At 42.9% G+C, this 16,565-nt stretch overlaps 1 protein-coding gene across 2 annotated transcripts in view; it reads left to right on the top strand.

Annotated features, from left to right (window-relative positions):
- Positions 1–16,565, top strand: part of LOC106562421 (sodium-dependent noradrenaline transporter) — a 92,826-nt gene that overhangs the window by 54,517 nt on the left and 21,744 nt on the right. For both annotated transcript variants that reach the window (XM_045689315.1, XM_014127300.2), the window contains exons 5-7: positions 4,750–4,888; positions 10,789–10,923; positions 11,721–11,824. In XM_045689315.1, the coding sequence (XP_045545271.1) occupies positions 4,750–4,888; positions 10,789–10,923; positions 11,721–11,824 (378 nt within the window). The remainder of the gene's footprint in view (positions 1–4,749; positions 4,889–10,788; positions 10,924–11,720; positions 11,825–16,565) is intronic.

Here is a 16,565-nt window from a genome sequence, read left to right as displayed (position 1 = left end):
TTTAGACATGTTTCTCTCCCTCTGACTCTAGTTGTCTCCCTGCTTTAGACATGTTTCTCTCCCTCTGACTCTAGTTGTCTCCCTGCTTTAGACATGTTTCTCTCCCTCTGACTCTAGTTGTCTCCTCGCTTTAGACATGTTTCTCTCCCTCTGACTCTAGTTGTCTCCCTTCTTTAGACATGTTTCTCTCCCTCTGACTCTAGTTGTCTCCCTGCTTTAGACATGTTTCCTTCCCTCTGACTCTAGTTGTCTCCTCGCTTTAGACATGTTTCTCTCCCTCTGACTCTAGTTGGCTCTCTGCTTTAGACATGTTTCTCTCCCTCTGACTCTAGTTGTCTCTCTGCTTTAGACATGTTTCTCTCCCTCTGACTCTATTTGTCTCCCTGCTTTAGACATGTTTCTCTCCCTCTGACTCTAGTTGGCTCTCTGCTTTAGACATGTTTCTCTCCCTCTGACTCTAGTTCTCTCTCTGCTTTAGACATGTTTCTCTCAGTCAGTTGTACAACTGATTGCCTTCAACTGAAATGTGTCCTCCGCATTTAACCCAACCCCTCTTAATCAGAGAGGTGCAGGGGGGCTGCTTTAATCGACATCCACGTCTTCAGCGCCCGGGGAACAGTGGGTTAACTGCCTTGCTCAGGGGCAGAATGACAGCTTTTTACCTTGTCAGCTCGGGGATTCCATCCAGCAACCTGACACACTCTTAGAAATAAAAGTGCTATCTAGAACCTAAAAGGTTTCTTCGGCTGTCCCCATAGGATAACTCTTTGAAGAACCCTTTTTAATTGCAGGTAGAACCCTTTTCGGTTTCATGTAGAACCCTTTCTATAGAGGGTTCTACATGGAACCAAGAAGGGTTCTACCTGGAACCAAAAATAGTTCACCTGTAGTGACAAATAGCCCTTTGCATTTTTAGATGATTGACTTCACTGTCACTGTCATTGACTCGATTGATGAAGTGCTCAATTAAACAGTTTTTTGAGGAAATTGCTTGAACAATTACATAAGAGATAATTAGCTTTTATTTGATCACTTTCCATCAGTTCCACTTGCATGGTTCTGAGGGTATTTGTAGTAAGTAGTGTTGCTGCTTGGTGTGTCTACTTAAAGTCAAGTCAGACGTTTACCTCATTCTGGAGAACATGCTATACATGTCTGGGAAAATGGCCCAAAGAGATTAATACTAGTCAATAATATTTGATAAAGCATACAGTATTGCTTGAATTTTTCATGGAAGACATTGTTTTCCTTTTTTTTTAATGGCATATTGTTCATATCACTACCATATTATATGTGTGTCTCTGTTGTGTATATATGCTTCTTAAAGAACATTTTAGCCCAGAATTTGTAAAAGAGGCCTTAGGGATTGATATACTTTGTCTAAATAGCTTCAGATCACTTATGTGTTGACCATTTCAGGGAAAGCAGATAAGAGTTTGTTTCTAGAATAACTGGTCCAAAGAAAATGCATTGATGTTTGATAACATTTATGGTTAGTGTGATATCAGATGGACTGTACAGCCTGGAAGCACCACAACAGCCCTAGACCCCCTGCCTATACATGACTAGTCATAAATATCAACATGTCTGTCTCTTGTTCCGTTCTGTCCTTCTTAGACAGCCTCTCTCCTCTCCTCTCCTCTCCTCTCCTCTCCTCTCCTCTCCTCTCCTCTCCTCTCCTCTCCTCTCCTCTCCTCTCCTCTCCTCTCCTCTCCTCTCCTCTCCTCTCCTCTCCTCTCCTCTCCTCTCCTCTCCTCTCCCCTCCACTGCCCTCTCCTCTATCTCTCGTTCTCTCTTCACCTGGTGAAGTGGCAAACTAATTTTGAAACGCGTGTTCTAACAGCTTTAAATGTATCATCAGGATATAAATCACATCAGTTAGACATATTTAGGACTGGGCTGTCTGATCTGACAGATGTCCCCTTATCCTTGATGTCTAGTCTGGACAGACAGTTGGCTTGTTCCTGTGTCTTCTCTTCTGGCTTGCCAGGCGGTGGATTGTGTAACCATCCGGGTGCATCAGATCCACATGTAATTTCGTAGCTACACTTATCAGCATAATCACAGAGAGAGGCTGCCCGCCAGATCGAATCGCCTCACTAGCCCACCGGTCAAACAGACAGAGAGGAGGAATCAGAAACAGATAATGAAGTTAAAGGGTGGATTTTTTTTAAGTGCAGCTCTTAGACAGCTGTTTCTCTGATGAATAGGATGGGTGTTATTTTGATGTATTTTATTGCACCTTTATTTAACTAGGCAAGTGAACATAGTATTAGGGAATGGGGGATACCTAGTCAGTTAAGAACAAATTCTTATTTACAATGGCGGCCTACCAAAAGGCAAAAGTCCTCCTGCGGGGACGGGGGCTGGGATTAAAAATACAAATATAGGACAACACACACATCATGACAAGAGAGACACCACAACACTACATAAAGAGACCTAAGACAACAACATAGCATGGCAGCAACACATGACAACAACTTTGAGGGCTCCAGATAGAGACAGCAGACAAAACATCAGGTCTTGAGGAGTCCCTAAAGATCATGTTGTCTTGGATATGAGCTTCATGGTGAGCATAATTCTGGCCTGGCTCTTTGTTTTCGGGTCCATGGAGTCCCACATCTCTCTCCCCAATGGTGGTGAGCCCTCGGCTGGGCTGAACACTGAGCCTCAGGCCTGTTTCAAAGACTGGAAGATGAAGAAACAAGCAGCCATCAACCCGCTCCTCAGGGAGCTATGATTACCTGGTTTTTAAAGCAGAAACAAACCATCTGTCATCTCGATGTAAACTTAAATCGTTTTAGGGCACCCTCTGCGATTAGAATGAGATCAGATGTCCCATAATACTGTCCACTTGTGATGACTCACGTTTACTCCTTCCTCCTTACTCAGTTTAGAAGAAGAGCGAAAAAAACACATGGCCGTTCTCGTTAGAGGTCAATATTGGTCAATACCGTTGATCATTTAAACACTATGACCTCTGACCCCTGCTTCCCTTTGAGCAAGGCAGTGTCTTTAAATGGCACCCTATTCCCTTTTATAGTGCACAGCTTTTGACCAAATCCCTATGGTCCCTGGACAAAGGTAGTGCACTATAAAGGGAATAGGGTGCCACTTGAGATGCAGAGCAGGAATGGGATGCTCCCTAATATCGCTGAGCTGGAAGTTGATCCAGATCCGCTGTCAGTCCGGTCAGTCCGGTGGGACTCAGAGCAGGTGTGGCTCAGTATGCCTGTCCTGGGAAGATCCGAGAATGATCTGGGAATGAGGAGATAGATAGCAGGAAACAATATTTATGTAGGGAAGGATGAGACAACATTTGTCTTCCTGCCGTCTCCCTCCTTTTATTTATGTTCCGGTAAAGCACTTGAACCTTTGAGCGCCCCTTCAACTGAGAGTAGTAGACAGAGTGCTTTGAGGGGAATGGCTCCCAAGAGGGTTGACAAAGTCTGTTATTAAAACCTCTAGCTGCCAAGGTCTTTGAAAGAGTGTGAGAGAGTGTGTGTGTGTGCATGCATGCGTGCTTTTGTGCATGTTAAGAGTAGAAAATATTTTCTCAGGTACTCCAAACCCAGAGTCCTTCATTCTTCCCTCGTGATTCTGTTAGCTAGATGATTGAATGGATACAGAACAAATGGTGATCATAATATGTTGAGATAAAAGTTTGGAACTTTGCTTCTCATTCTTAAGTTGTTTGATTTAGTGAGCAGTAACAGTAAGCTTGTGGAATGGTTAGTTCAATGATGAATGTATAGATGCTGTGACTGGGTTTTAACACCTCTAAATCAGTGGTTCTCAACTGGTTTTGCTTCAGAAACCAAATTGAACCAGGTTGTCTCTGTCGCGACCCAATATTCACATCGTGAAAAATAATCGCCAAAATACAATCTGGAAAACTATTTTTAATGCTATATTGATATTAAATGTGGCAATTATATGACAAGTGAACAACATTCCCACCTCAATCATTGTCAATAATTACATTTTGTCCATATTCATGTTAATAGTCTCACTGGCTTGAGACCACAAAATCAACCAGAATACTGCTGCTAATAGCTCTTTATTGAAAATACTGTGATTGAAGAAAAATTGTTGAGATTATTTAAAAAAGTTAAGTTCATTATCATTCCTACACACTTTGTACCTGATTGAAGTGGTTTAAGTTCAGACTGGAGTAAATGGTGTGTAGATGACTGACTGTTGGGTGTTGTCAGAATCCTGTCCTCCCTTAGAGCAGGTGACTCCCCTCACTCTTCTCAGGGTCAGACAGGGACTGTTCATGTGTTGAGTCTATCCTAGCTGAGTCATAGCCTGGGTGGATCCACCATACAAACACAGCACTCTCTGGGGGCTGGCCAGGGAAAAGAGAATACTGCGGATAGCCTGCAATATAGCCTTATTCTAATAAGGCATGTCTATCTTCCTATCTTTTTCTTTGTGTTTTATGAGGTATCTATGCTGTGGACAGTTTGATCATAAATCTGGGTCTAAATGAAGTTGGGTGTGTTGTTGGAGTGTGTGGTCTGGGTATGTTATGCATGTCATCCTCCACACCACTGTCTTGTTAAATATGTGGATGCTTCCAGATTCTACACCCTTTTCCAGAAGTACACACTTTCAGACTTCCCGTCATTGATTTAAAAGCACAGGGTTGGTGTAAGCATTGGCCATGTGAAAGTGTGCAAAGGACACTTACGGTAGAAGCTTGTAGAATCGGGACTCAGCCTTAGTGTGTGTGTTCTCCAGGCGTGGCGTACTCCACCTCCATGAGAGCAGGGGGATCCAGGACCTGGGCATGCCTCGCTGGGAGCTGGTCCTCTGTCTGGTGGCTGTGGTCTTTCTTCTCTACTTCAGCCTCTGGAAGGGCGTCAAGTCCTCCGGCAAGGTACTGCTGACACACTGTGCTGTACCCTACCGCTTACACACTCCTACTGTAGTACAACACTGTAACGCTCGCCATAGAGAGGGGACCATGATGCAGCGTGGCACGTGTTCATGATTTTTTATTTGAATCAAACAAACACTCTAACAAAAATAACAAAGGGAAAACGAAGGCGCACAGTTCTGTCAGGTACAGAAAACTAAACAGAAAACAATTACCCACAAACACAGGTGGGAAAAGGCTGCCTAAGTATGATTCCTAATCAGAGACAACGATAGATAGCTGCCTCTGATGAGAAACCATACTCGGCCCAAAACAAAGAAATACAAAACATAGAATGCCCACCCCACACCCTGACCTAACAAAATAGAGAAATGAACCGTCTCTCTCAGGTCAGGGTGTGCCAAACACACACTCCTACTGTAGTACAACACACACTCCTACTGTAATACAACACACACTCCTACTGTACTACAACACACAATCCTACTGTATTACAACACACAATCCTACTGTAATACAACACACAATCCTACTGTAGTACAACACACATTCCTACTGTAATATAACACACACTCCTACTGTAATACAACACACAATCCTACTGTAGTACAACACACACTCCTACTGTAATACAACACACAATCCTACTGTAGTACAACACACAATCCTACTGTAGTACAACACACACTCCTACTGTAGTACAACACACACTCCTACTGTAGTACAACACACACTCCTACTGTAATACAACACACACTCCTACTGTAATACAACACACACTCCTACTGTAGTACAACACACACTCCTACTGTAATACAACACACACTCCTACTGTACTACAACACACAATCCTACTGTATTACAACACACAATCCTACTGTAATACAACACACACTCCTACTGTAATACAACACACACTCCTACTGTAATACAACACACACTCCTACTGTAGTACAACACACACTCCTACTGTAATACAACACACACTCCTACTGTAATACAACACACACTCCTACTGTAGTACAACACACAATCCTACTGTAATACAACACACAATCCTACTGTAATACAACACACAATCCTACTGTAGTACAACACACACTCCTACTGTAGTACAACACACAATCCTACTGTAGTACAACACACAATCCTACTGTAATACAACACACACTCCTACTGTAATACAACACACACTCCTACTGTAATACAACACACACTCCTACTGTAGTACAACACACACTCCTACTGTAGTACAACACACACTCCTACTGTAATACAACACACAATCCTACTGTAATACAACACACAATCCTACTGTAGTACAACACACACTCCTACTGTAATATAACACACACTCCTACTGTAATACAACACACACTCCTACTGTAGTACAACACACAATCCTACTGTAGTACAACACACAATCCTACTGTAGTACAACACACACTCCTACTGTAATACAACACACAATCCTACTGTAATACAACACACAATCCTACTGTAATACAACACACACTCCTACTGTAATACAACACACAATCCTACTGTAGTACAACACACACTCCTACTGTAGTACAACACACACTCCTACTGTAATACAACACACACTCCTACTGTAATACAACACACAATCCTACTGTAATACAACACACACTCCTACTGTAGTACAACACACAATCCTACTGTAGTACAACACACACTCCTACTGTAATACAACACACACTCCTACTGTAATACAACACACACTCCTACTGTAATACAACACACAATCCTACTGTAATACAACACACACTCCTACTGTAATACAACACACACTCCTACTGTAATACAACACACAATCCTACTGTAATACAACACACACTCCTACTGTAATACAACACACACTCCTACTGTAATACAACACACACTCCTACTGTAATACAACACACACTCCTACTGTAGTACAACACACACTCCTACTGTAATACAACACACAATCCTACTGTAATACAACACACAATCCTACTGTAATACAACACACACTCCTACTGTAGTACAACACACACTCCTACTGTAGTACAACACACACCCCTACTGTAGTACAACACACACTCCTACTGTAATACAACACACACTCCTACTGTAATACAACACACACTCCTACTGTAGTACAACACACAATCCTACTGTAATACAACACACAATCCTACTGTAGTACAACACACACTCCTACTGTAGTACAACACACACTCCTACTGTAATACAACACACACTCCTACTGTAATACAACACACAATCCTACTGTAATACAACACACACTCCTACTGTAGTACAACACACAATCCTACTGTAGTACAACACACACTCCTACTGTAATACAACACACACTCCTACTGTAATACAACACACACTCCTACTGTAATACAACACACAATCCTACTGTAGTACAACACACACTCCTACTGTAATACAACACACAATCCTACTGTAATACAACACACAATCCTACTGTAATACAACACACACTCCTACTGTAGTACAACACACAATCCTACTGTAGTACAACACACACTCCTACTGTAATACAACACACACTCCTACTGTAGTACAACACACACTCCTACTGTAGTACAACACACACTCCTACTGTAATACAACACACAATCCTACTGTAATACAACACACAATCCTACTGTAATACAACACACAATCCTACTGTAGTACAACACACACTCCTACTGTAATATAACACACACTGCTACTGTAGTACAACACACACTCCTACTGTAGTACAACACACAATCCTACTGTAGTACAACACACAATCCTACTGTAGTACAACACACACTCCTACTGTAGTATAACACACACTCCTACTGTAATACAACACACACTCCTACTGTAGTACAACACACAATCCTACTGTAGTACAACACACTCTCCTACTGTAATACAACACACACTCCTACTGTAGTACAACACACACTCCTACTGTAGTACAACACACACTCCTACTGTAATAAAACACACACTCCTACTGTAGTACAACACACACTCCTACTGTAATATAACACACACTCCTACTGTAATACAACACACAATCCTACTGTAGTACAACACACAATCCTACTGTAGTACAACACACACTCCTACTGTAGTACAACACACACTCCTACTGTAATACAACACACAATCCTACTGTAGTACAACACACACTCCTACTGTAGTACAACACACAATCCTACTGTAATACAACACACAATCCTACTGTAGTACAACACACAATCCTACTGTAATACAACACACAATCCTACTGTAATACAACACACAATCCTACTGTAGTACAACACACACTCCTACTGTAATACAACACACACTCCTACTGTAATACAACACACACTCCTACTGTAATACCACACTGCTACTGTAATATAACATGATCTCACAGTAATAATGAGTAATCTGTAATGTTATGTTGTCCAGGTGGTGTATTGAACACTACTGTACACTCTTAGAAATAAAGGTGCTATCTAGAACCATAAAGGGTTCTTCGGCTGTCCCCATAGGATAAGCCTTTGAAGAAATGTGTTCTGTTGCAGGTAGAACCCTTTTGGTTCCAGGTAGACGCTCTTATCCAGAGCGGCTTACAATTAGTGCCTTCATCTTAAGATAGCTAGGTGAGACAACCACATATCACAGTCGTAGCTTGCACATTTTCCCTCAGTAAAGTGGCTATCAGCAAAATCAGTGATGGTAGGAAAAGACAGGTGCAGGTAGTCATGTATCTAATGTTCTGTGTTGTATTGTGTCCAGGTGGTGTATTGAACACTACTGTTGTCATGTATCTAATGTTCTGTGTTGTATTGTGTCCAGGTGGTGTATTGAACACTACTGTTGTCATGTATCTAATGTTCTGTGTTGTGTTGTATTGTGTACAGGTGGTGTATTGAACACTACTGTTGTCATGTATCTAATGTTCTGTGTTGTGTTGTATTGTGTCCAGGTGGTGTATTGAACACTACTGTGGTCATGTAGCTAATGTTCTGTGTTGTGTTGTATTGTGTCCAGGTGGTGTATTGAACACTACTGTTGTCATGTATCTAATGTTCTGTGTTGTGTTGTATTGTGTCCAGGTGGTGTATTGAACACTACTGTTGTCATGTATCTAATGTTCTGTGTTGTGTTGTGTCCAGGTGGTGTATTGAACACTACTGTTGTCATGTATCTAATGTTCTGTGTTGTGTTGTATTGTGTCCAGGTGGTGTATTGAACACTACTGTTGTCATGTATCTAATGTTCTGTGTTGTGTTGTATTGTGTCCAGGTGGTGTATTGAACACTACTGTTGTCATGTATCTAATGTTCTGTTGTGTTGTATTGTGTCCAGGTGGTGTATTGAACACTACTGTTGTCATGTATCTAATGTTCTGTGTTGTATTGTGTCCAGGTGATGTATTGAACACTACTGTTGTCATGTATCTAATGTTCTGTGTTGTGTTGTGTTGTGTCCAGGTGGTGTATTGAACACTACTGTTGTCATGTATCTAATGTTCTGTGTTGTGTTGTATTGTGTCCAGGTGGTGTATTGAACACTACTGTTGTCATGTAGCTAATGTTCTGTGTTGTGTTGTGTCCAGGTGGTGTATTGAACACTACTGTTGTCATGTATCTAATGTTCTGTGTTGTGTTGTGTTGTGTCCAGGTGGTGTATTGAACACTACTGTTGTCATGTATCTAATGTTCTGTGTTGTATTGTGTCCAGGTGATGTATTGAACACTACTGTTGTCATGTATCTAATGTTCTGTGTTGTGTTGTATTGTGTCCAGGTGGTGTATTGAACACTACTGTTGTCATGTATCTAATGTTCTGTGTTGTGTTGTGTCCAGGTGGTGTATTGAACACTACTGTTGTCATGTATCTAATGTTCTGTGTTGTATTGTGTCCAGGTGGTGTATTGAACACTACTGTTGTCATGTATCTAATGTTCTGTGTTGTATTGTGTCCAGGTGATGTATTGAACACTACTGTTGTCATGTATCTAATGTTCTGTGTTGTGTCCAGGTGGTGTATTGAACACTACTGTTGTCATGTATCTAATGTTCTGTGTTGTGTTGTATTGTGTACAGGTGGTGTATTGAACACTACTGTTGTCATGTATCTAATGTTCTGTGTTGTGTTGTGTTGTGTCCAGGTGGTGTATTGAACACTACTGTTGTCATGTATCTAATGTTCTGTGTTGTATTGTGTCCAGGTGGTGTATTGAACACTACTGTTGTCATGTATCTAATGTTCTGTGTTGTATTGTGTCCAGGTGGTGTATTGAACACTACTGTTGTCATGTATCTAATGTTCTGTGTTGTGTTGTGTCCAGGTGGTGTATTGAACACTACTGTTGTCATGTATCTAATGTTCTGTGTTGTGTTGTATTGTGTACAGGTGGTGTATTGAACACTACTGTGGTCATGTATCTAATGTTCTGTGTTGTGTTGTATTGTGTACAGGTGGTGTATTGAACACTACTGTTGTCATGTATCTAATGTTCTGTGTTGTGTTGTGTCCAGGTGGTGTATTGAACACTACTGTTGTCATGTATCTAATGTTCTGTGTTGTGTTGTGTCCAGGTGGTGTATTGAACACTACTGTTGTCATGTATCTACTGTTCTGTGTTGTGTTGTGTCCAGGTGATGTATTGAACACTACTGTTGTCATGTATCTAATGTTCTGTGTTGTGTTGTGTCCAGGTGGTGTATTGAACACTACTGTTGTCATGTATCTAATGTTCTGTGTTGTATTGTGTCCAGGTGGTGTATTGAACACTACTGTTGTCATGTATCTAATGTTCTGTGTTGTGTTGTGTCCAGGTGGTGTATTGAACACTACTGTTGTCATGTAGCTAATGTTCTGTGTTGTGTTGTGTCCAGGTGGTGTACATCACGGCCACAATGCCCTATGTGGTGCTGTTCGTCCTGCTGATCAGAGGCATCACTCTGCCAGGGGCTATGGACGGCATACGGGCCTACCTCCACATCGACTTTAAACAACTCAACGACCCCAAGGTCAGACAGGTCTTCAGAGTACAATACAGTGTTTTACTGAAATTAGGGATGCAATATTTCCAATAACTTACAAAATTCCCAGGTTCCTGGAATCAAGAGAGAATTAACTAGAAATCCGGGATCCACCGAACAAGATTTCTTAAAACCTGGGAATTTTGGAAAAGATACAAGAATTTCTAAACCCTTTTACAGAGAGACACAGCCTCAGAGTGCAGGACAGTGTTACTGCTCGGGCTCCCATAGTCACGTCCAATATGGAAATAAATGTAATTAACTCATTTAGAAACCAAAACATGTGTTAGCTGTTTTTGTAAACAGAGTGGAGGGATAAAAAGATTGGAATAAAACATCTGGGAGGTCGTGATTTCGCATAATATGCCATATTCAATATAGAATGCAGTAAATGAACGGTAAGGAGCTCTTTTTGAAAACATGGCCAAGGAATCATATCAGAGACGAGATTATTTGCAGCCAATAGTCAGTAGATAGTCAGTACTCAGGAGAGATTCTGTCAAATGTAGTGCTCTTCTCTGTATCGTACTGTAATTCTATGGGCCCTTTGAGGACAAATCTTTTTATTTATTTATATTTATCTTTTTTTAAGGAGTGGGGCAGTTTCTTAATTTCTTCGCTTGATTGAAGAGATAGTAAAGTGTTGGAAAGATGGGGGGATAGGGGAAGGGTGAGTCAAAGGGCAGTGGGCCGGGGTCAGAGGCTGTAACTTCTGGATCACACAGGCCACGAAGACAAATCTTTGAGAGCAACACATAAAGTATCTTTCTATGTTCCTGCTGTAGGTGTGGATTGATGCTGCTACCCAGATCTTCTACTCCTTGGGAGCCGGCTTTGGAGTGCTCATTGCATTTGCCAGCTACAATAAATTTGACAACAACTGTTACAGGTAAGACGTATCACTGTGTTGATATCACGGTGCTGTCCTCAGTGCTTCTCTATCATGACCTTACAAGGCTTACATGACCTTCTATAACCCGTAACCAGGCAACGAGATAGAACAGATCCTGTGCTTTGTTTAGTTCTCTTTAGGTTTATCTTTCCTGTTTTAACTGGACAGAAAGGTGATGTGTATCAGGCCAGTGGACCTTCTGGCTTGGAGCTAACAGGATAAGTGCAGGCCATGCTAGGCCAGATGATGGCTGTAGCCATAGGCAGTGTTACCTTCCCTGCCATTCTGTCGTCCTTTAAACCCCTCACAGAGAAACAGACATTAGACTGTGGGATCTGCTGATCCTTGTCATCAATAATAGGTTCCTGTGAAAGTGGAGAGGTGGGTGCTGCTATCAGACCCATTCTGCTTTTAAAAACACGTGTGTAGATATATGGTCTTGTTTGTATTCCAGCTGTGTTTGTGTATGTACAGTATGTATGTCTCGCTGGCTGCAGTGGTAACAGTACAGTAATGTTTGTCCATGGACCATTGTCCACCCATTCTATAGACCAATTTCCCGGCCGCATCATGAAAAGTTACATGCGCAGGTTCGCACCAGATAATGGGCTTGTTTACATTGAAGTGAATATGACCACATCCAACTTCAGACGCAGCTCATGTATTCAGATAGTTATCATCTACAACATCACAGATGTCATCAGAGGATTGATTACTTAGCAAACTAGCAAGCCAGCAAGGCAAGGTAAAATATCACAAGTAGAGCTAGATAAAGACAGAAGAATAATATACTTATCGAACACAGCTAATTAGCTATAGCCATCAGTCATGTGTGTTTTTATGGTCACCACTCACTCACTGCTAAGTTTGTCAAGGTGTATAGCTATCTGCTACAAATCTGTAGGAAACGTTATGAATTTCCCACCTAAGAAACATATGGTTCTCAGAACAGTATGTGCTAACTGGGTGTCCTGCATCATTCACAGAACATTGTGGGAAGGTTGTATGCAAAATTACTATAGGACTACCACGCTCTCACCAAGGTCTCGGAAACATAGGGTTCTCAGAACGTTATGTGTTAGCTGGGTAGTCTTATTGTAGTGTGACGCTGTACAGCCAATTGAATTTCCCACTTTCCCACTAGATTACTTGTCTTGATCTAAACACCCAACACAGCTGAAGGCCTCGTGTGCTCAGCTGGGCCATATTTGGGAGCTGAGAGGCTGAATGAGGACTTGTGAAAGTTGGCTGTTACATCTGTAGATATTCTCAAAGGACATCCAAGTGGCTAGCAGCTGGTTGTATTATTCTCCATATTGTACACAGATGGGACGGTTGAGGTCAGACTGTGGTCCATGTTCTCTCGGTCTGTCTGCTGACTGAACGTGGGTGGATGTTTTGCTGACTGATCGTGGGTTACTGACCACAAACAGTCTTCAGGCTTTCACCTAGTTTTATTTCCAGGTGGGCCTCAAAGGCTCTCAAACAACATCCTGTCCCTCTGGCATCAAAATGGTTAATTAAAACCAATACAAAATTCTCTTTAAAGGGGCAATCAGCAGTTGATGCATCCATTTTTTGACATATTAATTAATGATATGTACTCATTGATTCTTGAAGGATATAACTTATGTCACATGAGCTTAGTTCAACTGTCATACCCCAGCAGAACCCAAAATATAAGCTTTGTTTTACTCCAAAGTTTGTAAACAAAGTAAATGTAAACAAACACTATATAGCCTCAAAGCATGGTTTACACTATACATTTGATATCGTGGATGGTCAGTCCTTGAATCCTTAGCTCTGTCTATGAATTTGAAAGAGGTTACATTTCTCCAGCCCCATCCCACAGCTTCTTACCAAAACAGGGGTGGGAGGAACTCTTTTTTTTATTGTTTATGTGACGTGGTAAGGTTGGACCCAGGTGCAGAGAAGAGACCAGACAAGGAATCAGTGGTTAAGGATAAACATAAATACTTTACTGAGAAACAGTATCCGCAGGATCACAGTACACTAGAAAAACAACAAACACTAAGTCTCAAACTCACTCAATAAAAGACCACACACAGTAAACAATTCAAGCTTCTGCAAAGGACTACAGAAAACACACCTCTTTTAACAGGGACACAATCATGAAATAATAAGACACACCTGAGTCCAATAAAAGTCTCTAGGGCGGTCTCTGCTGCCCTCTGGTGCCAGGAGGAACCATGACAGTACCGTAGTCCCCCCAGTCCACCAGGTACTGCAGGTCAGAGGTGGTACCAAGTCATTGTTTTACAAGTCACAAGTAAGTCTCAAGTCTTAGCACTCAAGTCCCAAGTCAAGACAGGCAAGTATCAAGTCAAGTCCTAAACTTTGAGTTTCGAGTCCTAAACAAGTCATAATGTGCTCTTCACCAAATGTAATACCATTTCATAATTTTAACAAGAGTAATAGTATATTACATTTACGCAAATCATGAATGCTTTTAAAAATATTTATATATTTCTTACTTTCCAAATAAACGTTATATTTCCATGGAAATACATGGGTAGCCATGAGATATTGAATGGTCCTATGTAGCGTAGAGCGAGCTTCCGCGAGTCCAACTTTAAGGGAAGATCACAGGTGGACAGCCACACCCGTTGAACCGGTCGGAGGAGTCGAAGAGGTATTCAGTGCCAGTTTTCCTGATGTTGGTGTCGGGCAGAGGAGTGGAGCAAGGAGGATCGCACTCTGATCCAGATATGGTGACATCGTTGAATGAACGCCTCGGCTGATGGCACCTCCACTTCGGCCTCTTGTTCAGGAAATAGGGGGCGGCGAACCCGAACTGACACTCAAATGGCGAGTTCAGCAGTGTGTTATGAGCATACTCTGCCCAGATGAGGAACTTGCTCCAGTTGCTGGTTGGCCCGCTCAGTTTCCCATTCGACTGAGGGTGGAACCCCGAGGAGAGACTCGCCAATGCCTCCAACGGGGAACAGAAGGCCTTACAATACCATACGACAAACTGAGGCCCACGATCTGAGACAATGTTCGGGGGAACTCTGTGTAGTCGAAAGACATGGATAATCACGAGATAAGTGGTCTCCTTCACTGAAGGCATCTTGGGTAAGGCGATGAAATGGGCTGCCTTGGAGAACCGATCGACCACCACCAGGATAGTGGTAAGCACTTGAGATGGAGTTAACCCTGTGATAAAATCTACAGACAGATGAGACCAGGGCCGGCTGGGGATGGGTAGAGATTGGAGCAACCCGGCCGGTCGCTGACGTGAAGACTTGCTTTGGGCACAGATGGAACAGGCCGCAACAAAGGATCTCACATCCTCCATCATGTTGGGCCACCAGAATTTCCGCCTCAGAAACTCCAGTGTCGGATTAACCCTTTGATGCCCAGTTTATTTAGAGGAGAGTCCCCATTGTAGTACTTGGGACCGGGCTGATCGCTGGGGTCAGGTTCTCGGGTCTGGGCTTGTCGGACCGTGGTCTCAATACTCCATATCACAGGGGCCACAATGCGTGAGCTGGGGATGATGGGCTCGGGATCCCTCAACTCGTTGGAGACATCATGTTGGAGCGACAGGGCATTTGCCTTCTGATTCTTGGATAGGCTAGTGTAAAATCAAACCTGTTAAAAAACAGAGCCCACCTAGCCTGGCAAGTGTTCAACCTCTTGGCTTCTTGGAGTGGTGGAGGGGTGGAGACCAAGTTCTTATGGTCCGTCCAGATCATGAAAGGATGAGGTGCCCTCTCCAACCAGTGTCTCCACCCCTCAAGAGCCCACTTAATTGCCAAGAGCTCCTGGTTGCCTACATCGTAGTTGCGTTCCGCTGGCGAGAACCATTTGGAGAAATAGGCGCATGGGTGCAGTTTCTTCTCCTCCTCGTTCCGCTGTGAAAGGACCGCCCCTGCTCCGGTGTCCTATGCGTCCACCTCCACCACAAAGGGACGAGTCGGATCAGGATGAATGAGGATGGGTCCAGAGGTGAAACATCCCTTGATCTCCATGAATGCCCTGTCATCCTCGGGTTCCAGCAAAAACGGGTCTGGGACTTGCGGGTTAGGACCGTGAGAGGCTCTGCACCCGCACCAAAGTTGTATGTAAAGCGCCTGTAAAAATTGGAAAACCCAATGAACCGCTGGACCTGCTTGAGTGAGGTGGGACGGGGCAAGTTAGCGACCGCCTCAATGTTACATTTGGATGCCTGTGGTAGAGATAATGTGACCCAGGAAGAAATCCTGGGATACGTGGAACTCACACTTCACAATCTTGACATATAGTGGACTCTGCAGGAGGTGTCTCAGGACTTGGCGGACGTGCAGTATGTGTTCCGGAAGGGTCTTGCAGAAAATCAAGATGTCATTGAGGTTAACAAAGACGAATCGATTCAACATATCCCTCAGGGTGTCATTGACCAATGCTTGAAAGACTGCCGGTGAGTTCGATAAGGGGTGTTAAAGGGTGGCCACTAGGGGTGTTAAAGGCAGTCTTCCATTCATCTCCCTCCCTGATTCTCACCAGATTGTAAGCGTTGCGGAGGTCCAGTATGGTGAAGAATTGGACCCCTTGGACCAACTCCAATGCAGAGGACATCACGGACAGGGGGTAACAATTCTTGATTGTAATCTGGTTCAGCCCTCTGTAGTCGATGCAGGGGATGCAGGCCTCCATCCTTCTTACATTCACCAGCAGGGGATGTAGAGGGGCGATTGAAACCTGCCTCCAGCGACTCCCAGATGTAATTGTTCAT

This window comes from Salmo salar, chromosome ssa11 (assembly GCF_905237065.1).
Source record: "Salmo salar chromosome ssa11, Ssal_v3.1, whole genome shotgun sequence".
Lineage (NCBI taxonomy): Eukaryota > Metazoa > Chordata > Actinopteri > Salmoniformes > Salmonidae > Salmo > Salmo salar.
The sequence above is the reverse complement of the archived record's forward strand: the minus strand, read 5'-3'. Positions and strand labels throughout refer to the sequence as shown.